This window comes from Sapajus apella, unplaced genomic scaffold (genome assembly GCF_009761245.1).
Source record: "Sapajus apella isolate SASKATOON/1434 unplaced genomic scaffold, GSC_monkey_1.0 scaffold52, whole genome shotgun sequence".
Taxonomy (NCBI): domain Eukaryota; kingdom Metazoa; phylum Chordata; class Mammalia; order Primates; family Cebidae; genus Sapajus; species Sapajus apella.
In genome coordinates this window covers 12,697,748-12,720,468 of record NW_022436992.1, presented here as the reverse complement: position 1 = coordinate 12,720,468, position 22,721 = coordinate 12,697,748, and the positions used below count along the sequence as shown (strand labels likewise).

The 22,721-nt window shown below is 44.4% G+C and overlaps 1 protein-coding gene, 1 long non-coding RNA gene and 1 pseudogene across 2 annotated transcripts; all 3 read left to right on the top strand.

Annotated features, from left to right (window-relative positions):
• The first annotated feature begins 3,791 nt into the window (after window positions 1-3,791).
• LOC116526901 (putative UPF0607 protein ENSP00000383144) lies at window positions 3,792-4,892 on the top strand. The gene is made up of 2 exons (XM_032243636.1): window positions 3,792-4,223; window positions 4,434-4,892. The coding sequence occupies exons 1-2, from the start codon at window positions 4,029-4,031 to the stop codon at window positions 4,611-4,613; spliced, it is 375 nt and encodes a 124-aa protein (XP_032099527.1). The 5' UTR covers window positions 3,792-4,028; the 3' UTR covers window positions 4,614-4,892.
• Window positions 4,893-5,322: 430 nt separating this feature from the next.
• On the top strand, window positions 5,323-11,634 carry LOC116526903. The gene is made up of 3 exons (XR_004258312.1): window positions 5,323-5,743; window positions 8,016-8,022; window positions 11,613-11,634. It is a non-coding gene; the product is annotated as an uncharacterized LOC116526903 (long non-coding RNA).
• Window positions 11,635-20,900: 9,266 nt separating this feature from the next.
• LOC116526902 lies at window positions 20,901-22,514 on the top strand (annotated as a pseudogene).
• Window positions 22,515-22,721: the final 207 nt, after the last annotated feature.

Sequence of the window (22,721 nt, the reverse complement as noted above, 5' to 3'; positions counted from 1 at the left end):
CAAGCGATTCTCCTGCCTTAGCCTCCCAAGTAGATCAGATTATAGGTGCCTGCCACCACACCCAGCTAATTTTTGTAGTTTTTAGTTGAGATGGGGTTTCACCATCTTGGCCAGGCTGGTCTTGAACTCCTGACCTTGTGATCCACCTGTCTCGGCCTCCCAAAGTGCTGGGATTACAGGCGTGAGCCACTGTGCTCAGCTATTATTGTTATTATTAATTTATTTATTTTCGAGACAGAGTTTTGCTCTTGTCACCCAGACTGGGGTACAATAGCACAGTCTTGGCTCATTGTCAGCCCCCCAGGTGCAAGGGATTCACCTGCTTCAGCCTCCCAGGTTGCTGGGATTGCAGGTGCCCACGACCACACCTGGCTAATTTTTGTATTCTTAGTAGAGACAGGGTTTCACCATGTTTGTCAGGCTGGTCTCAAACTCCTGACCTCAGGTGATCCTCCCACCTCGGCCTCCCAAAGTGCTGGTATTACAGGCGTGGGCCACCTCGCCCAGCCTGAATTATTTCTTATTGTGATTCAAGACATTTGCTACAAATGCGCATTGTGAATATTTTCCCTCAGTCTGTAGCTTGCCCTTTTATTATCTTTGGAGAATAGAAGTATCTATGAAGTCAAATTTATTTATTTCTTCTTTAACATTTTTTGTGCCCTGTCCAATAAATCTTTGATAACTTCAAAATGGTTTTTCTGTTGTGTTTTGTTTCTGGAAGCTTTCTGGTTTGGATTTTTATGTTTTGTCTGTGATTAATTTCAAATTAATTTTATATGTGGAGGCCGGGCGTGGTGGCTTATGCCTGTAAACCCAGCACTTTGGGAGGCTGAGGTGGGTGGATCTCAAGGTCAGGAGTTCAAGACCAACCTGGCCAACATGGTGAAACCCCATCTCTATTAAAAATACAAAACTTAGCTGCCTGTAATCCCAGGCAAATCCATCTAAAAAAAAAACAAAAAACAAAAATAAAATTGTATGTGGAGTGAGATTGGGCTGGGATTAAATTTTTTTCCTTAAAAGACATACAGTTTCAACACTGCTTTTTTTTTTTTTTCCTGAGACAGAGTCTTATCCTGTTGCCCAGGCTGGAGTGCAATGGCTCGATGTTGTTGGCTCAATGCAACATCCGCCTCCTGGGTTCAAGCGATTCTCCTGCCTCAACCTCCTGAGTAGCTGGGATTACAGGTGAGCACCACCACACCTGGCTAATTTTTTTGTATCTTTAGTAGAGGTGGGGTTTCACCATGTTGGCCAGGTTGGTCTCAAACTGTTCACCTTGTGGTCTGCCCACCTCAGCCTCCCAGAGTGCTAGGATTACCGACTTGAGCCACCGTGCCCAGTCAGCATTGATTTTTAAAAATAACTTTCTTGACCAGGCTCAGTGGCTTACACCTGTAATCCCAGCACTTTGGGAGGCTGAGGTGGGTAGATCATCTGAGATCAGGAGTTCAAGACCAGCCTGGCCAACATGGTGAAACTCTGTCTGTACTAAAAATACAAAAATTAGCTGGGCATGGTGGCAGTTGCCTGTAATACCAGCTACTTGGGAAGCTGAGGCAGAATTGCTTGAACCTGGGAGGCGGATGCTGCAGTGAGTCGAGATCATGCCACTGCACTCCAGCCTGAGTGACAGAGTGAGACTCTGTCTCAAAAAATAATAATAGGCTGAGTGTGGTGGCTCACACCTGTAATCCCAGCACTTTGAGAGGCCTAGGTGGGCAGATCACCTGAGGTTGGGAGTTTGAGACCAGCCTGACCAACATGGAGAAACCCCGTCTCTACAAAAAATAAAAATAAATAAATAAAAATAAGTAATAATTCAACATATTTAATAGATATGAAGCTATTTAGATTTTTAAATTTCTTCTTGGGTCCATTTTGATAAATTACTTTATTCTTGTTTTTTTTTTTTAATACTTTTTCTTCTTTTTTTATTTTTTTTTTAAATTTTTTTCACCCTTGAGAAAGTTGAGCATCCTTTATTTTTATATTTACAATGAGTTGTTAACAAATACACAACACAGAACAATGTAAATCATGGCAAAAAAGCATAAATTTTGTGCATTGGTGTGGGATGTAGAGGGAGTATAGCATGTTCATGTGTGATCACAACTGTTTATCAGCTTTAAATAGTCTATCATAACTATAAATTTTTAATTGTAAGCTACAGAGTAACCAAAGGGAAAAAATTATATCAGCTATGTCAATGAAATGAAGACAGGAATCAAAGCTTATCAGTGCAGAAACTCACCAAACTATAAAGAAAACAGTAAAAGAAGAAGGAAACAAAAGACCTACAAAACAACCAGAAAACAGTTAACAAAATGACAGAAGTAACTTCTTACCGTTTAGTAATATCCTCGAATATAGATGGTTTCAGTTCTCTAATGAAAGGATGTGGAGTGACCGAATGGTTTTTCATACATGTTTCCCTAGTCCCGACAACCAAGTGTATGTTTTTCTCTTGGCCATAAGAAAATCTAGAGTATCATAATGTGTGGTGAAGACTGGACCCAGCTGGCATGCTCACAATAGCGAAATTATGTTGATCACATTTTAATCCAATATATTGATCCACTATAACTTGCAAAAAAATAATGTACTTGCTTTCTAGACACATCCAGGAAGACTAGATAAACTGGCTTTTATCTATATGGAATAATCCACTGGTGAATTTCTTTCAGGATAGACCAAAGCTGATCTAGAATATCGTCTTTACGTACTTAGATTCTTCCCACTAGAGAAAGAACATCTGGGCTGAAAGTCTCCATTAGAAGCGCAATGTGGGATGGTGCTGTGCTGACAGCTGGTGATCCCTGCCCAACATCTTTGAAGAGGACTGGAGCCCAGAGTGGGCCATGGTCAACTTATGTGTTGAAGACCTCCTTCTATGTGTGTATGTGCTTATTACAGATATGTCACGGTGCTAAGTACCGTAGGACTACAGGAAAATTAAGAATACATGCTGTATCCACGATGCGGAGGCACACAGGCCAGAGTGGCAGCTGTGGAATCACATAGCCTGGGTTCAAAGCCTGGCTGGGTCATGGTCACCCAAACGACCTGAGGAAAGTTCTCAGGCAAATTTGTAAACAGAAGTGGAGACCCTGCCTGCCGGGAAGGGAAGTGGTAAGGGGCGGCAGTCAGTCAAGCCGGGGCATGCATTCTCTCCTGAAATCTGCCTGGCAAGGCCAGGACAACAAGGGAGAAGGCGGGCCTGGCTCCGGGAGGCACAGAGGCGCTGAAGAGGCCCTAGGGGAGCCTGGCAGGATCTGGCTAGTCCTGCGCTCTGCTTCCAGGAGAGTCTGGCCCTGTGACCCAGGGGACAAGGCCAGCCAAGACATGGCCACTGGGTGCCAGCCAGTGCCTGGGCCACGCACCAGGTGGGAAGGGCTCTGGCAGAACAGCCCCGCATCCCCCACAGCCCCACAGCGGGGCCCAGCCAGGGCCACACACCTGCCCCCAGGAGCAGGACATCCCTGGGGCTAGAGAGTCCAGCTGGACGGGTGGGGAGCCTCGCCCTTTGCCCTTTGACTCCATTTGTAGGTGCCCTTGCTGGGCTCCTGTGCACTGCCCCACACCCTGCTCTGTCACCAGCCCCATTGAGATGTCATAAGAGCCCAGCTGCCCAGTACCCTCCCGGCCACAGACTAGTGGGTGACTCAGGAGTAACCTCTCCATTTCTGACCGTGATTTTTGTCCGCGCACAACTTGTGCAATATGGGAAATTTCCTAAGCAGATTTCGTTCCTGATTCCACTGCAGGCCCCAGCGCGGTAGCAACAGCAATGGTCTCCTTTTGTCCATGCGGACTTTTCGGCTCGCCGGGTTCACCCCACAGCTTATGCGTGTGTGCCTGCCCCGGGAGCCCTACACTCTTCTCGATTCTTCTTGAACCCTCAGCGAGGTCTTGGGCCTTGTTTTCCAGCCAGCTGGAATATCACCCCGAACTCGAGCGCCCTACTGCGGGACCTGCCTCCTCTGGTCTGGAGCCCCCCCTCCCACCCAGCAAGGGAGAAACCCATGCTGTCTGCACGCAACTCCATGATGTTCGCATGTGTCAGCCCCGTGAGGATCCCTCGTCTAAGACTCAAGTTTCCCCTCCAACTGCGTTCGCTACAAGTGCCGGGGAACAGGTCTTGGAATTCCGTCCCGATCCTGAAGACGGAGGTGAGGGCAGAAGAAGAGCCGGAAGAACCAGTGGAGGTGGACGATCAGGTAGAGACCCAGGGGCAGGAGGAGGAGAAAGGGGAGCCCTGTAGCAATGGGGGAGCAGCATCCACCTCGAGAACCCGGGAGACTCAGTGAAACCTCGCTTCCCTCGACTGCAGCCCCAGGGCCTTAAAGGGAAATGTCCATAGCAGAAGCCTGACAGAAACGAACACGACTGACAAGGCCCAGGTGCCTGCAGTGAGTTTTCACTCCAAGGACCGTGGAGTGCCCAGCGCACACAGCCCTGCAGGAGGCGTCCTTCCCTTTGGCAAGCCTGACTCAGCTCCAGCAGTGCTCCCTGGCCCAGTTCCCAGCTGCTCCCATTGGCCAGAGAAGGCGGCCTCTGAAGCGCTGGAGAAAGACCACCTGCCCGGCTCCTCTGGCTTGCAGATGTAGGGGAAGGAGGCCCAGCGCAAGGATCCTGCAGCTCTTGTAGTAAGCAGCTCTTCTCCACCCAGAGCTGCCAGCCACAGTTCCCGACAATCAAAACGGTCAGGGCAACCCCAGCAGCTGCCACTGGTTTCTCCCCAGCAATGGAGGTGGGGGAGAGACGAGGGGCCCTCACCGCTAAACGTCCCCGCCTATCCCTGGAAGGATTCACGGACAACATGGGGGCATTAGGTAGAACATCACAATCCAGGAGACTGAAAAAGTGACATGGGAGGATAAAGAAGATATGGTAAACTGCAGTGCCAGCCAGCCTGCCCCGATGTCTTCCCACCTGCTGAGACTCCCTGCCTCAGGCCACCTACATGTCACAGGTCCCAGCTCCTCCTCCTACCTCTGACCTGGCCCAAGTGGCTGCTGGGCCCCTCATCCTGCCCATCCCTTCACTTTTGACCACACCAAGAATTGAGTAAAAATTGATATCTATGGCTGGGCACAGTGGCTCATGCCTATAATCCCAGCACTTTGGGAGTCCAAGGCGAGTGGATCACCTGAAGTTGGGGGTTCAAGACCAGCTGACCAATATGAAGAAACCGCATCTGTACTAAAAATACAAAATTAGCCAAGTATGGTGGCGCATGCCTGTAATCCCAGCTATTTGGGAGGCTGAGGCAGGAGAATCGCTGGAACCCAGGAGGCAGAGCTTGTGGTGAGCTGAGATCATACCATTGCACACCAGCCTGGGCAACAAGAACGAAACTCTGTGTCAAAAATAATTAATAGTCGTTTCTGTCCGTGGATGCCACTGAAGAAGCATCATTAAAGTCTCTCTGCTCCCTGTGATCATGTCTAAGTCAGAGTCTCCTAAAGAGCCGAACAGCTGAGGAAGTTCTTCATTGGAGTGTTGAGCTTTGAAACAACCAATGACAGGCTGAGGAGCCATTCTGAGCCATGGGGAACGCTCACGGACTGTGTGGTAATGAGGGATCCAAACACCAAGCTCTCCAGGGGCTTTGGGTTCTTCACATATGCCACTGTGGAGGAGGCAGACGCAGCCAAGGGTGCAAGGCCACACAAAGTGGATGAAAGAGTTGTGGAACCAAAGAGAGCTGTCTCAAGAGAAGATTCTCAAAGACCAGGTGCTCACTTAACCTGAAACGATGTTGTAGTTGAGAGGCAGAATGGTCTTTTGGCACAGGAGGAACAAGAGGTTCTGGTTCCCACTCTTCAATCAGTTCTTCCTTTTCCTTGACTATAAGATCAGATCGTTCTAGTCACTTGTAAGTCTTAGAGAAAAGAAGTCTGATTATCCAGAGTATTAGAAACCCTTCCAAAATAAGATGGTAAGCAGGAGCCTCGCAGAGCACCTGTGCCATCTCCACCAGCACCCACTGCTCCTTGGCGGTCGCCACAGCCGCTTGGGATTCATTCCGGAACCCGGGTCACGAACACGTCCTTAATTTTTAATTTTTTTAAAAGTTTTTCCGGCCGGGTGCGGTGGCTCAAGCCTGTAATCCCAGCACTTTGGGAGGCCGAGGCGGGTGGATCACAAGGTCAAGAGATCGAGACCATCCTGGTCAACATGGTGAAACCCCGTCTCTACTAAAAATACAAAAAATTAGCTGGGCATGGTGGCGCGTGCCTGTAATCCCAGCTACTCAGGAGGCTGAGGCAGGAGAATTGCCTGAACCCAGGAGACGGAGGTTGCGGTGAGCCGAGATCGCGCCATTGCACTCCAGCCTGGGTAACAAGAGCGAAACTCCGTCTCAAAATAAATAAATAAATAAATAAAAAATAAAAGTTTTTCTTCTTTTCAATTTAATCTCATGACAGATTAGATAAATTATGGTTTTGGAGGCTGGGCGCGGTGGCTCACACCTGTAATCCTAGCACTTCGGGAGGCCGAAGTGGGCGGATCACAAGGTCAAGAGATCGAGACTATCCTGATAGCCAACATGGTGAAACTCTGTCTCTATTAAAAAAAAAAAAAAAAAAAAATTATGGTTTTGAAGGAACCTGTCTTTTTTATCTAGGTTGTTGAACATATTGCATGAAGTTGTTTATAAGATTATCCTATTATTTGTTTATATGTGTAAGATCTATAGTAAATAAAAAGAACACTCCTGCACTGAATAGGAGTTGGCAGAAAATCTCTAAGAATCTTTCTAATGTGAGACTTCAGGATTGATAACCTGTTATGAAATGAGAGATCATACGGACCTTCTCTGCAGTTCTTTGCTTCTAGATTTTCTTAGTTCTTCAGCTGTCAATCAAAAGTAGGCATCATGTTCTCACCAGTAACATTCTTTCCTCTCTACCTCATCTTCCTTTCTCTCTCTCCCTTTTAGAAGAGTTGCTCCAAGCTTTTGCTCTATTGCAAATGAACCTAAAATGGCAATTTAAATTTGCAATGGTAATTTGAATGCAGTGGTTTCCTTAGCAACAAAAACTTATTTGTGGTTCAGACTTTGGAATTTAAAAAATCTCAGAGGTCTAATTAGTACTTTTCCTGAGCAAGCCATTTACAACCAATATTTTGAAAACCCAGCATAATTTTAAAATAGTGAATTAAGATTATTGTATCACAGCAGGTACATGGAGCATTGGATTTCCCAACCCACTTTCCACAAACTTCCTGGAACTAAAACTTAACAAAAATTCCTAAGGACATAGTGCCAGCTTCTCCAGCCCAGCAAGTCCAGCATGGATGAAATACTGACCACGGAAAAGACAGCTTTTCTTGCCAAATCCCTGACCATTTTAACCCAGTAACAGGCATGGCTTAGAGTTAGAAAGGTTTCATTCCTGGGTGGCACAGGCATACGGTGTCAAATCCTCCTCCCAAACCACCTGCTACCTCCTACCTCCAACACGTACACACAGACACACACACGCACGCACACACACACACACACACACACACACACACACACACACAGCAGTGTTCTGCACTGTTTCTTCTCCAAATTATCAAATTATCCAGTGGTCAAAAGGTATTTGGTCCCATCCAGTCTCTCTCAGTTTGTGGTAGGACTAATTTGTTAATGGGGCTCCAGAAGGAAAGTGCCTAATGTTTCTTCTAATTGGACATGACTGCTTCAGAATGACTGCGGCTGCCAGCCAGTTCTCACTGTCCCTGAGGCCGGATAATAAGCTTCTCCCATCGGGCCCTGGGTCTTGACCAGGACCATCTGCGGTAATGAACTTGGAAGGCTCATTGTAGATTGCAAAAAAGGAAGAGAGAGAAAAGCACAGTCCAGTTCTTGTCAGGGGGCTCAATTATGGCTTCTGTCAGCTTAACAAAAGATATTCAGAAAAAGCTAGGATTAGAAGGGGTGCGGGGGAGCAGGCAAAGAAGGACGGGTGATGGGGGAGACCCATGATGGCAGAACCAGACTGAAATTCCTCCAGGACCAAGGTTTCTGGAAGGAGACGCTCAGAGGTCACAACAATAGGTATTCAGTTCCCAGCGTCCAAACGTGAGGCTCTGCAGCGATGGGCACCAGGGGTCAGGGTTCAGTGCGTGTCACTTATTTGAGGGTACAAGCTTCTCCCTACTCGCTGCAAATCCCCAGAGGGATGGGAACTATGTGCACATTATAGGCTGATTATTACTATCATCACTGTTGATTGTTTTCCAAAACAAGATCTTGGAGAATTAAGATATTTTTTTAAAGCCCTTTTATTGTAAAATGATACATATACAGAAAAGTGCCTAACACGTAAATCTATGGCTTAAAGTATTATTAAAAAGGAAACACTTGTAATCAGCACTCAGGCAAAGAAATAGAACGTTGTCAGAAGTCTCATCCTGCTCCCTTCCTGATTGCAATGCCTTTCATCACCCCAAAAAAGAAATCACTCTCCCAAGTTTCATGCTGATAAGTTCATTGTCTTCTTCATGGTTTTACCACCTAAGTAGGCGGCCCTAAACATTTTAGTTTAGTTTTGAATGTTTTAAGCTTTATCTAAATGCGAATTAATACAGTATATATTGGTCTGGCTTCTTTTGTTCAACATTGTGAGCTTCATCTAGGTTGTTGCATGTGGCCATAGTGGGTTAATCGTGATAGTGGGTTTATACTTGGAATATTATGTCATATAAATACAGCACAACTTATGTGGTCAATTGCTGAATGGTGTTTGGGCTATCAAATATTTTTTGTCCAGGAGCAATGCTTTTAGGGATATTCTTGTCCACTAGTACACATATTTCCAGAGAATATAACTGGAAGAGAATCTGCTGAGTGAGAAGCATCCCAGAGAGATTTGACAAGACTAGTTCTTAAGTCATTGTAAACAGCTAGAGAAGAGACTGGCTCATCAGAAATTTGTCTGTTAGACCAGGTGAGGTGGCTCATGTTTGTAATCCTAAACTTTGGAAGGCTGAGGTGAGAGGATCGCTTGAGCCCAGGAGTTCGAAACCAGCCTATGCAACATTAGCGAGATTTTGTTTCTACTAAAATAAAATGAAATTAGCTAGGCATGGTGGCGAGTGTCTATAGTCCAAATTATCTGGAAGGCTGAGGTGGGGAGATCACTTGAACCCAAGAGATTGAGGCTGCAGTCAGCCATGATTGTGCCACTGTACTCCAGCCTAGGTGACAGTGAACAGTAAGACTCTGTCTCAAAAAAAAAAAAAAAAAAAATCTTTTCTTCTGCCTTGTGTGATTATCAGCCTCCAAAATGGCCTTGAATGATCCTCGCATTCTGATATTCATGTTGTTCTGTAGCTGCCTTCCACACTGTATCAAAGGTGGGTGTGGCCCATTGAATAGGGTAGAAGTGATGGTCTGTGACTTCCAAGGCTAAGTCATAAAAGACATTGTGGCTTCTATCTTGCTCTCTTGAGTCACTCCTTCTGGGGGAAGTCTACTGCCATGTCATGAGGATGCTCAAGCAGCCCTATGGAGAGGCCCAGCTGGCAAAGAGCTGAGGTCTGTAGTAAGCATGGATGAACCATCTGATTCTCCAGCCCCAGTCAAGCCTTCAGATGATTGTAGCCCTGGCTGTATCTTGACTGCAACCTCATGAGAAACTCTGAGCCAGAATTACTAGCTAAGCAACGCTTGGATTCCTGACTCTTAGAAACTATGTGAGATAATACGTGTTTGTTGTTTTAAGCTACTAAGCTTTGGGTAATTTGTTATGCAGCAGTAGACACCTTGGTTTATTTAGACTGGCAGAGGTGGGAAAACAAAGCATTCCCAATTATCAGCTGTTCAGAAACAACCTATAGTTTATATTTATCTTCTTCTACTTGGCTTAGAAATTAAAATAGTAGTCACTATCAGATTGAGTTTTCATTCTTTTTCTCTCTTCCTTTCTTTTTCTTTTTTTCTTTCCTTCTTTCTCTCTTTCTTTCCTTCCTCTTTCTCAAATGCCCACTTTGACCTAAATTCCCGTGATTAGAATCTCTCTCCTCTCCTCCTCTCCCCTATTTCCTCCTTTCTTTTCCCTTCCTTTCCCTTCACATTTTCTCTCCTACCTTCTCTCCTCTGCTCTTCCCTGCCCCATCTCATTCCCTTCTCTCTTCTCCCATCTGCTCCCTTTTGTTCCTCTCCTCTCTTCTTTATTCTCCTGATTCATTTATTCTTCCACTTCTATTTTCTTATCTTCCGGCCCCTGCTACTCTCCCATTTCCCTTTCTTGCCCCAGGGAAGGAAAACAAGTTTTGCCTTGGCTGGGACTCCCCGCCAAAAAGAAATGAACCATTTCTTTTTTTTTTTTAGACATAGTCTCGCTTTGTCGTCCAGGCTGGAGTGTGATGGCGCAATCTCGGCTCACTGCAACCTCTACTTCCTGGGTTCAAGTGATTCTCCTGTCTCAGCACTCCCAAGTAGCTGGGACTACAGGTGCACCACCACGCCTGGCTAATTTTTGTATTTTTAGTAGAGACGGGGTTTCTCCATATTGATCAGGCTGGTCTCAAACTCCTGACCTCAGGTGATCCACCTGCCTCAGCCTCCCAAAATGCTGGCATAACAGGCGTGAGCCACCATGCCTGGCCTGAAATGAACCATTTCTAATTGTAGGGTTTCGATGTAGTCCTTGCTAAACCTCATGTTGAATTGTAATTCCCAATGTTGGAGGTGGGGCCTGGTGGGAGGTGATTGCACCATGGGGACATTTCTCATAAATGATTTAGTGCCAGACCTTTAGTGTTATCCTTGAGATAGTGAGTCCTCTTGAGATCTGGTTGTTTAAAAGTGTGCAGAGCCTCTCTCTCTTCCTCTCTATTCTTCCTCTCTCCACCCTCCTCTCTCTCTTGCTCCTGTTGTTATCATGTGAGACACTTGCTCCCCACTTCACCTTCAGCCAGTAAGTACTTATTAGGTTGGTGCAAAAGTAATACTTTTAATTGATGTTAAAAGTAATGACAAAAACAGCAATTACTTTTGCACCAACATAATACTTCAGGAAGTAAGCTTCCTGAGGCCCTCACCAGAAATGGATGTTGGCATAATGCGTCTTGTACTGTCTGCAGACTATCAGCCAATTAAAATTCTTTTCATTATAAATTACCTAGCCTCAGGTATTTCTTTATAACAATGCAAGGATGGCCTAACACACTAACCATGATAACATCCATGCCCATGGTGGCCCAGCCTGTGCCATCCAACAATTTTTTTTTTTTTTTTTTTGAGATGGAGTTTCACTCTTGTTACCCAGGCTGGAGTGCAATGGTGTGATCTTGGCTTACTGCAGCCTCCACTTCCCGAGTTCAAGTGATTCTCCTGCCTCAGCCTCCCAAGCAGCTGGGATTGTAGGCATGCACCACCATGCCTGGCTAATTTTGTATTTTTAGTAGAGACATGGTTTCACCTTGTTGGTCAGGCTGGTCTTGAACTTCTGATCTCAGATGATCTGCCCACCCCAGCCTCCCAAAGTGCTGAGATTACAGGCATGAGCCACCGTGCCTGCCCACCATCTAACAAATTTAGGTCAAAAGATGTGATCCTGGTCTGGATAATAAGCATCTTTTTTTTTTTTTTTTTTTTGAAACAGTCTCACTCTGTCACCTAGGCTGGAGTGCGGTGGCACGACTCTGGCTCACTGCAACCTCTGTCTCCTGGGCTCAAGCGATTCTCCTGCCTCACCCTCCTTCAGCCTCCCAAGTAGCTGGGATTACAGGTGCCCACTACCACCCCCAGCTAATTTTTTTGTATTTTTAGTAGAGATAGGGTTTCACCATGTTGACCAGGCTGGTCTCAAATTCCTGGCCTCAAGTGATCCACCCACCTCAGCCTTTCAAAGTGCTGGGATTATAGGCATGAGCCACTGTGCCTGGCCATGGACAATAAGCATCTAACTGGTAATTCCAGCACCAAGGCAATGGGTCACATCTTACCTGCTTAGCTCAAGGCAGGTGCCAGGGAGGTTGCTTCAGACTTTTGGTATCTCTTTGGAAGATCGTATTTCCCTAGCATGACACCAATTTGCAGATAGCTCCTTGCCTTCAAATTTACCTCAAATTTATATTATTTCACAGACACACAGTTGTTGTAAAATGCTCACACAAAATAGGAATAAGTAGAGGAAACAAAAAATGTTCTTTCTTCTACTCTTCCACTCCTGGGGAGTGTGAGGCTTTCTGGAGCCTTTTCTGTATAACCACACAGGCATGGTGGCTTTGTTGTATTTACATGAATAGGACTAAACACTCTATATGTGCTGTGATTTTCTTCTTTTACATGCAATATTCAGTACCATGGACCTCTACCCTTGCCGGGACTTCCTGATCTGCTTCATTCTTTTTAATGGCTGCATATGTACAACCATTTTACCATCCCTTTCTTGAAGGGTATTTACATTCTTAACATTTTTTTTTTCTTTTGCTCTTAAAAAATGGCGAGGCTGGGTGTGGTGGCTCATGCCTGTAATCCCAGCACTTTGGAAGGTGGAGGCAAGAGGATTGCTTGAGCCTTGGAATTTGGGACAAGCCTGGGCAACATTGTGAAACACCTTATCTATTTAAAAGAAAAAAAGCCGATGTGGTTTTCACCTGTAATCCACGCACTTTGAGAGGCCAAGGCAGGAGAATCACTTGAGCCCAGGAGTTCAAGATCAGCCTGAGCAACATGGTGAGACCCCCGCCTCCATCTCTACTGAAAAAACCTAAAAATCAACTGGGCATTGTGGCACATACCTGTAGTCCCAGCTACACAGGAGGCTGAGGGTGGAGGATTGTTGGAGCCTTGGGAAATCAAGGCTGCAATGAGCCATGACTGTGTCACTGCACTTCAGCCTGTGCAACCGAACAAGATCCTGTCTCAAAAAAAGAAAAAAAAAAAAGCTGAGCCCAGTGTGGTGGCTCATGTCTGTGATCCCAGTGCTTTGGGAAGCCAAGGCGTGAGGATTTCTTGAGGCCAAGTGTTAGAGACCAGCATGGGCAAAATAGTTAGACCCATCTCTATAAAAGACAGAAATAAATAAAAAGCTAGTGAGAAGTGGTGGCACGCCTATAGTTCCAGCTACCAGGGAGGCTAAGGTGAAAGGATCACTTGAGTCCAAGAGTTCAAGGCTGCAGTGAGCTATGACCGCACCACTCCACTCCAGCCTGGGTGACCGAGCAAGACTCTGTGTAAAAATAAAAAATAAAAAATGCTGCAATAAGCATTATTTTAATGTTGTGGAGCACTATATGAATATTTCTTCATATGGGCTCATGGGCAGATATCTTACATCTTGACAGTTACTGTCAAATTGCAGCAAACCCAAAGAGAAAGAGGCAGCCAATCACTGAAGGAGTCTTGAAAACACTCCAGGCTAAAGGACCTTGAAGGCAAAGGCAGAGGAGAGGGGCAGAAGAGAGTTAGTCCGGAGGCTGAAGAAAAGTGGGGTGGTTGAGTTTAGTGAGAAAGGAGAAGAGGAGAGTGACCTTAACTGAGGTTAGTAAGATAAGGTCCCAGTCAAAAAGGGAAATTGGGAGATTGCATTCTATTGTCTGCAGTATTTGGCACCATTGAGAGGTATTAAACAAGTGTGACCCCGGAGGGCTGTGATTACCTGATGCCTTCAGGCACTCACCTTGAGGTCAAAGTCAGCCTTTGGCCTTAGGTCATTCATGGACAAAGATACAGGAGGCTACATCGATTGTTCTGGAGATAACATGAATGATTCACAGTCCAATACAGTCAGATCTCTGTTTCCATGGGTTCTGCATTGGTGGATTCAACCAACTGCAGACTGGAAATATTTGATCAACACTGACACTGGAGAAAGAAAAAAAAGACAAAAAAATTGCATCTGTCCGGGTGTGGTAGCTCATGCATGTAATCACAGCACTTTGGGAGACGGAGGTGAGAGGATTGCTTGAACTTATGAGTTCAAGACTAGTCTGGGCAATATGACAAAACCCATCTCTAAAAAAAAAAAAAAAAAAAACCAAAAAAAAAAACTCAAAAAAAATAGCTGGGTGTGGGGGTGTGCACCTGTAGGTCCAGCTACCAGCTACTCGGGGAGGCTGAGGTAGGAGGATGGCTTGAGCCCGGGAGGTGGAGGTTGCAGTGAGCTGAGATTGTGCCACTGCACTCCAGCCTAGGCAATAGAGCCAGACCTTGTCTCAAAAAAGAAAAAAAAAAAAAATCTGTACTGAACATGCACAGACTTTTTTCTTGTCATTATTCTCTAAACAATACAGTATGACAACTGTTTACATAGCATTTACATTCTATTAGGTACTATAAATACTCTAGAGATGATTTAGAGTATACTGGAGAATGTATGTAGGTTATAAGCAAAATTCTATGCCATTTTATATAAGGGACTGGAGCATCCACTGATTTTGGTATTTGAGGGAGTCCCTGGAGTCAGTCCCTCTTGGATACCAAGGGACAAATGCACTTTTCAATTAAGTGACTTAAATGATGGCAGAAAAAGTTCATTTTAGTTATGGGTATACAAATTCTTTCAAGTTTATAGGCAGCTCAGAGCTCCAACCAGGCTGAGAGACTCTTGGGCTTTAGGATGATGGGGACGGAGTTTGGGAAAGGGTAGGGGAGATTGAGGCAGGGATGGGTGTTCCGTTGAACCAGAAAAGAAAGAGAGCCTAAGTTTGATGGGGTGGATCAAGTGGCTCCTTGTGGTAGGAAATCTTGAAAAAAGAATTTTTAAAATCAGTAAATATTTCAGGCAGATGTTAAGGGAGAGGAGTTCCCAGGTGGGTAGATTATGAGGTCAGGAGACCGAGATCATCCTGGCCAACATGGTGAAACCCCGTCTCTTAAAAAAAAAAAAAAAAAAAAGCCGGATGCCATGGCACGTGCCTGTAGTCCCAGCTACTCGGGAGGCTGAGGCTGGAGGATCACTTGAGCCCAGGAGCTCTGGGCTGTAGTGCTATGCCTATCGGGTGTCCGCACTAAGTTCGACATCAATATGGTCACCTCCCGGGAGCGGGGGACCAGCAGGTTGCCTAAGGAGGGGTGAACTGGCCCAGGTCAGAAACGGAGCAGGTCAAAACTCCGGTGATGATCAGTAATGGGATGGAGCCTGTGAATAGCCACTGCACTCCAGCCTGGGCAATGTAGTGAGACCCCATCTCTAAAGAAAAAAAGTTTTTAGGTCGGGCACGGTGGCTCACGCCTGTAATCCCAGCACTTTGGGAGGCCGAGGTAGGCAGATCACCTGAGGTCGGGAGTTCGAGACTGGCCTGGCCAACATGGAGAAACCCCATCTCTTATCTTTTAAAAAAAAATAAATAAATTTTTAAAAAGTTTTTAAATTTTAAGTTTTAAAAGAATTAAAATTTTTTTATAATTTTATAAAAAATAAAAAAAGATTGTTTCTCCAATTTGTATTTATCCAGTATAATCTAAATTCCACAGTGACTTTGATATTTATCAGCCACTGAAAAACACATAAACAACCTTTGTAAAATTGGAAATTTTATATTTCTTTTTTCCTCCCAGAATCTTATCCAAATATAATTTTGCTTGAAAATCTTGTATTGGGCTGGATGTGGTGGCTCACGCCTGTAATCCAAGCACTTTGGAGGCCAAGGCGGGCAGATCACCTGAAGTCGGGAGTTCAAGACCAGCCTGACCAACATGGTGAAACCCCGTCTTTAAAATAAAATAAAATAAAATAAAATCTTTTATTGACCAGACATATGGCTCATGCCTGTAATCCCAGGACTTTGGAAGGCCAAGATGGGAGGACTGCTTGAGCCCAGGAGTTCCAGACTAGCCTGAGCAACATGGTGAGACCCTGTCTCTATGAAAAAGTTTAAAAATTAGCTGGATGTGAGGACCGGGAGCAGTGGCTCACACCTGTAATCCCAGCACTTTGGGAGGCGAAGGCAGCCAGATCATGAGGTCAGGAGTTCAAGACCAATCTGACCAATATAGTGAAACTCCATCTCTACTAAAAATACAAAAAAAAGTTAGCTGGGCATGGTGGCAGATGCCTGTAATCCCAGCTCCTCAGGAGGCTAAGGCAGGAGAATTGTTTGAACCTGGGATGCGGAGGTTGCAGTGAGCCGAGATTGTACCATTGCACTCCAACCTGGGCAACAAGAGCAAAACTCCATCATCTCAAAAAAAAAAAAAAAAAAAAAAAATTAGCTGAATGTGGTGGTGCATGCACTTGTAGAATGAACTACTCTGAAGGCTTAGGTGGGAGGATCACTTGAGCCCTGGAGGTCAAGGCTGTAGTGAGCTATGACCATGCCACTACATTCCAGCCTGTGTGACAGCAAGACCCTATGTCAAAAATAAAATAAACAAATAAAATAAATGGAAACCACCCAGTGAAGAAAATAATGCCAAGTTATTAGTGTTTTTCCCTCTCTCAATTCCTGAGAAATATATCAAAAAGTCTTATACAAAGTTAACAAATAATATTTATTTATTTATTTATGTATTACCCCCCTCCCCCTGCCTGCCAACAAATAATTTTTAGTTATATCTGTTACTCTTTCTCTTAGAGATACCTTGTCAATGAAACCAGGTTAAAAGCTATTTTCAATGGGTGATGGTGAATTTTATAATTTTTCCTGACATCTGTGAACAAAGTTCCAAATATACACACCATATTTTATTTTATTTTAATTAATAAATTACCTTAAAAATAAAATAGGGATAATATATTGCTATGTTGTCCAGGCTGGTCTTGAACTCCTGGATTCAAGTGATCCTCCCACCTAGGCCTCCCAAAGTGCTAGGATTAAAAGTGTGAACCACTGTTCCCAGCCCACATTTTATTTTCAAAGATAATTTTGGAGGCCAGGTGCATTGGCTCACACCTGTAATCCCAGCACTTTGGGAGGCCGACATAGTTGGATTGCCTGACTTCAGGAGCTCGAGACCAGCCTTGCCAATTTGCTAAAACCCTGCCTCTACTAAAAATACAAAATATAGCTGGGCGTGGTGGCAGGCATGTATAATCCCAGCTACTCAGGAGGCTAGGCAGGAGAATCACTTGAACCTGTGAAGTGGAGGTTGCAGTGAGCCAAGATCGCGCCATTGCACTCCAGCCTGAGAGACAAGAGTGGACTTCATCTCAATTAAAAAAAAAAAAAAGATAATTTTGTAATATCCTCAATGATCATCATATACCAACATGTATAACAGACACCTGAGAATTGAAGTTTAGTAATTTCATTTTATAATGGAACATGATTATGTTTAATAATAAAATATTTGCAAACAAACTGATATAATGTCTAGGTATTCTTTCAAAACAATGAGGGTAAAGAAGTGGGTGACAGTATAGATGAAAGAGATTTTCCATTACTTGAAATTTACTGAAGCTGGATGATGTATACATGAGATTTCATTACACCATTCTTTCTAACTTTCTAACTTTCCAGTATATTCACAATTTTCCAGAATAAAAAGTTTACACATGTAATCCCAACACTTTGGGAGGCCAATGTAGGAGGATCATTTGAGCTCAGGAGTTTGAGGCTAGCCTGGGCAATATAATAAGCCCTCCTTCTTCTAAAAATTAAAAAAAATAGCCAGCTGTAACAGTCTATGCCTGTGGTCCTAGCAATTCCAGAGGCTGAGGCAGGAGAATCACTTCAGCCTGGGAGTTCAAGGCTGCAGTGAGCTATGTTCACGCCAGCCTGGGTTACAAAGTGAGACCCTGTCTCTAAGTAAATAAATAAATATTAAAAATACAAAAATAAAAAGTTAGAAAAAAGAGACAAAAAACAAATTATGTTTAAAATCATGGTTAGAGGCTGGGCGCAGTGGCTCATGCCTGTAATCACAGCACTTTGGGAGGCCAAGGCAGGTGGATCACTTGAGCTCAGGAGTTTGAGACCAACAGGGTGAAACCCTGTCTCTGCTAAAAATACAAAAATCAGCCAGGGGTGGTGGCACATGCCTCTAGTCCCAGTTCCTCAGGAGGCTGAGGCAGGAGCTTGAACCTTCGGAGGTGGAATTGCAGTGAGCCGAAATTGCGCCTCTGCATTCCAGCCAGGGCAACAGAATGAGACTCTGTCTCAAAAAATATTGATAAAATAAGACCATAGTTAGGACAGAATTAATAAGCATATCAACAGTTTAGAAGGATGAATTAATCTTAATAAACTGAGACTCATTTTTAAAACTTCTGGTCATTATGTCTTAGATCGCATTTAAAGGAATGGAAGAGGCCAGGTGCGATGGCTCATGCCTATAATCCAGGCACTTTGGGAGGCCAGGGTGGGCAGGTTGTTTGAGCCCAGAAGTTTGAGACCAGCGTGGGCAACATAGTAGAAACCCCCTCTCTATGAAATATACAAAAAAATTAGCCAGGTATGGTAGTGGGTGACTGCAGTCCCAGCTACTTGGGAGGCTGAGGTGCTAGGATCATTTGAACCTAAAAGGTTGAGGCTGTAGTGAGCCAAGATCGCACCACTGCACTCCAGGCTGAGCAAAAGAGCAAGATCTATCTCTAGAAATAATATTAATAAATAAATAAATGATGCCGGGCGTGGTGGTTCATACCTGTAATTCCAGCACTTTGGGAGCCTGAGGTGGGAGAATCACCAGGTCAGGAGTTTGAGACCAGCCTGGCTTACATGGTGAAACCCCGTCTCTACTAAAAATAAAAATAAAAAAAAATATTAGCTAGACATGGTGGCACATGCCTGTAATCCCACCTATACAGGAGGCTGAGGCAGAAGAATTGCTTGAACTGGGGAGGTGGAGGTTGCAGTAAGCCAAGATCCCGCCACTGCACTACAGCCTGGGCGACAGAGCAAGACTCCATCTCAAAAAAAAAATAAATAAATAAATGAAAGAATAGGAGAAAAAAATGAAAAGAGTAAACAAAGAAAAGGCACTGGTAATGAAAGCCTATAAAAGTTATATGGTATTTGCTTCAGCAGCACATATACTAAAATTAGAATGATGCCAAGGATATTACGATGCTCCCAGTACAAGGTTATTTTTTAAATAATTTTTAAAATTTAAAAGTTATACCCATAATCCTCGTACTTTTGGAGGCCAAGGTAGGTGGATTACCTGAGGTCATGAGTTTGAGGCCAGCCTGTCCAACATGGCAATAATTGAGAGCATTATTTATAGTCAAACCCACCCACCACATAAGGCAGAGGTTCAAAGGTAATATTTCAGTCTCCTGCTCAGACTTATCAAAATCTTCCCAAGGCCCCTTAAGATAGTCCAAACCCCATGATAGACTCTTATCATGACTGTTCTTGCCCATTTTCTCCAGCCCACCTTTCACCAAGCACCACACTATTCCACACTCTGCTCTCCAGCCATTAAAACTTTTTCTCACATTTCCACTCAATTACACTTTTGGGTGTTGGAACATTTGGAAGAATTCACTTGTAAATCCATTTGGGTTCAATGTATTCTTTGTGGGAAGATTCTCAAATAGTCATTCAATTTCTTTAGTCATTATGGTGTCTCCATGTTTCATCTTTATTCTCAAGTATTTTTAAATTTATTTTTCTTTTTCAATCCCAGCTGATATGTAGCATCAAGTAAGATTTTTTTAACTTGAGGTAAAATTCACATAATATAAAATTAACCATTTTAAAGTATATGATTCAGTGGCATTTAGTATATTCATAATATTGTACAACCACCACTTCTAACTAGTTCCAAAATATTTTCATTACCCGCAAAGGAGATTTCATTCCCATTAGCAGTCACTCTGTATCTTCCTTTCTTTCCTTTCTCCTCTGGCCCTAGTAAACCACTAACCTGCTATCTGACTTTATGGGTTTGCCTATTCTGAATGTTTCATATAAATAGAATCATGTCATATGTGACCTTTTGTGTCTGGCTTCCTTCATTTAGCATGTTTAGCATGTTTTAGAGGTTCATCTGCATTGTAGCATGCATCAGTTCTTCCTTATTATTATTATTTTTTCTGAGACAGCGTCACACTTTATAGCCTAGGCTGGAGTGCAGTGGTGTGGTCACAGCCCACTGCAGCCTCCATCTTTTGGGCTCAAGTGATCCTCTCACCTCAGCCTTCCAAGTAGCTGGGACCACGAGCATGTGCCACCACATCCAGCTAATTAATTTTTTTGTTTGTTTTTAGAGACATGGTCTCCCTATGTTGCCCAGGCTGCTGGCATACTCCTGTGCTCAAGGGATCCTCTGGCCTCAGCCTCCCAAAGTGTTAGGATTACAAGTATAAGCCACCATACCTGGCCTTTCATTCCTTTTTAAAAATTATGATAAAGCCGGGCGCGGGGGCTCAAGCCTGTAATCCCAGCACTTTGGGAGGCCGAGGCGGGTGGATCACAAGGTCAAGAGATCGAGACCATCCTGGTCAACACGGTGAAACCCCGTCTCTACTAAAACTACAAAAAAATTAGCTGGGCATGGTGGCGCGTGTCTGTAGTCCCAGCTACTCAGGAGGCTGAGGCAGGGGAATTGCCTGAACTCAGGAGGCGGAGGTTGCGGTGAGCCGAGATCGCGCCATTGCACTCCAGCCTGGGTAACAAGAGCGAAACTCCGTCTCAAAAAAAAAAAAAAAAAATTATGATAAAATATACAGAGCTTTGGCCAGGCATGGTGGCTCACGCCTGTCATCCTCGTACTTTTGGAGGCCAAGGTAGGTGGATTACCTGAGGTCATGAGTTTGAGGCCAGCCTGTCCAACATGGCAAAACCCCATCTCTACTAAAAAATACAAAACTTAGCTGTGTGTGCCTGTAGTCTCAGATATGCAGGAGGCTGAGGCATGAGAATCACTTGAACCCAGGAGCAGAGGTTGCAGTGAACTGAGATTGCACCACTGAACTCTACTATCCTGGGAGACAGAGAAGACTCCCTCTCAAAAACTAAAAAAAAAAATAAAAAAAAAACACCTTCCCAGTGGCCTTTGTGTGAACAAAATGACAGCCCCTATACCTCAGGGGTTGTCTCTTTTATCAAAGGTTCTGGGCTGGTGGTCTTGGCAGCTAGTTCTGGTGATTCGGTCTGCAGCTATATTTCCAGTAAAAATTAAAAAAACGTTTCACACCTCTTATTTATCAACCTAAATACAAAACAGAAAAGAAGTTTATGGAACATGCCTAGAAAGCAGGACTGGTTACTCCTCCAGAACCTTTGGATTGTCCCATACATCTGGCCTGTACAGCTGGTATCTTTGATGCCTATGTTCCTCTTGAGTGTGATATTCAAATGTCATCTCTTTCTTTTTTTTTTTTTCAAAGACAGGGTTTCACCACGTTGGCCAGGCTCATCTCGAACTCCTGACCTCAGGTGATCTGCCCGCCTTGGCCTCCCAAACTGCTGAGATTACAGGCGTGTAATTCATTCATTCAATTCTCTGTTTCAGTCCTTCCTTTGAAAGAGATGACATACGCCCGGCCGAATGTCATCTCTTTCAAAGGAAGGACTAAAACAGAATTGAACGAATGAAGAATAACGTGGCATTACAATTAATCCAGAAGATAAGAGTATGTTGACAGCCAGGCATGGGGCTCACGCCTGTAATCCCAGCACTTTGGGAGGCCGAGGTGGGTGGATCACGAGGTCAGGAGTTTGAGACCATCCTGGCCAACATGGTGAAACCCCGTCTCTACTAAAAATACAAAAATTAGCCAGGCATGGTGGCGCATGCCTGTCATCCCAGCTACTCAGGAAGCTAAGGCAGGAGAATCTTGAACGCGGGAGGCAGAGGTTGCAGTGAGCCAAGATCATGCCACTGCACTCCAGCCTGGGCGACAGAGCGAGACTCTATCTAAAAAAAAAAAGGATGATGACAATTTTGAAACAAAGGACTTCCCTGAGAAAGCTAAGGATATCTTTATTGAATCTTAACTTTGTCTAAACAACTCACACATGACCGACTTTATACCTTGGTAACTGAACACTTTTCCAGACATGATCTGGGATATCAAATATAAGACCATCTGCTGGAGCTTCGTGGAATCTTTAGAGCCCTATCATGTGGTTTAAGTTTGCTGTTCAAATCTGATAAACGAGAGCATGATGTATGGCCAGGTCACCATAGGCCTGCACACCCAGCAGACTCTGGCCATCCATGACCAGTTTGGCCTGTTGTTGTATGGACAGGGAGATGTACCCAACGGTGTCTTGGAGTATGTTTTATTTGAAAAGCACCTGACAAACCCCTATGGAAGCTGGAGAATGCATGGCAAGATTGTTCCCCATCTAAGCACTGTCCTTAAGACGGTGATGATCCCTGACCCTCAGCTGAAACCAGGGGAACAATATGAAGAGGCACAAGGAGAGGCCCAGAAGCCTCAGCTAGCCTGACCGCAAAAATAACTTCTGGGGTGAAGCATGGGAGACGAGGCTTCTGGAAGTTTGACGTCTTCCATCCCCATCATGCTATAGAAAGAACTACCTTTGTTCTCTCCCGTACTGCTCAGGTCTTTTCAGCAGTCTCACCATCAACAACCATAGCTGATGGCTGGGCCCAGGCAGGTGACAGGTGTAACACCGCCATGACTCCTGTTCTTCTGTTTGAAATTGTATGTCTAGCTTCTGAGTCTAGATGAAAGGCAGTATGTTTCAGAGAATGTTGGATACCAGTTTTTCCCACAGCAGGGACTGTGGGAGATAACCAGCAGAATTCTCTTTTAATCACAGGGCAGAGATCAGAGTTTGAAATAAAACACTGTCAGAGTGCTGCAGTGGTGGTAGAGGGGAACAGATCATAAAATTTACAATTA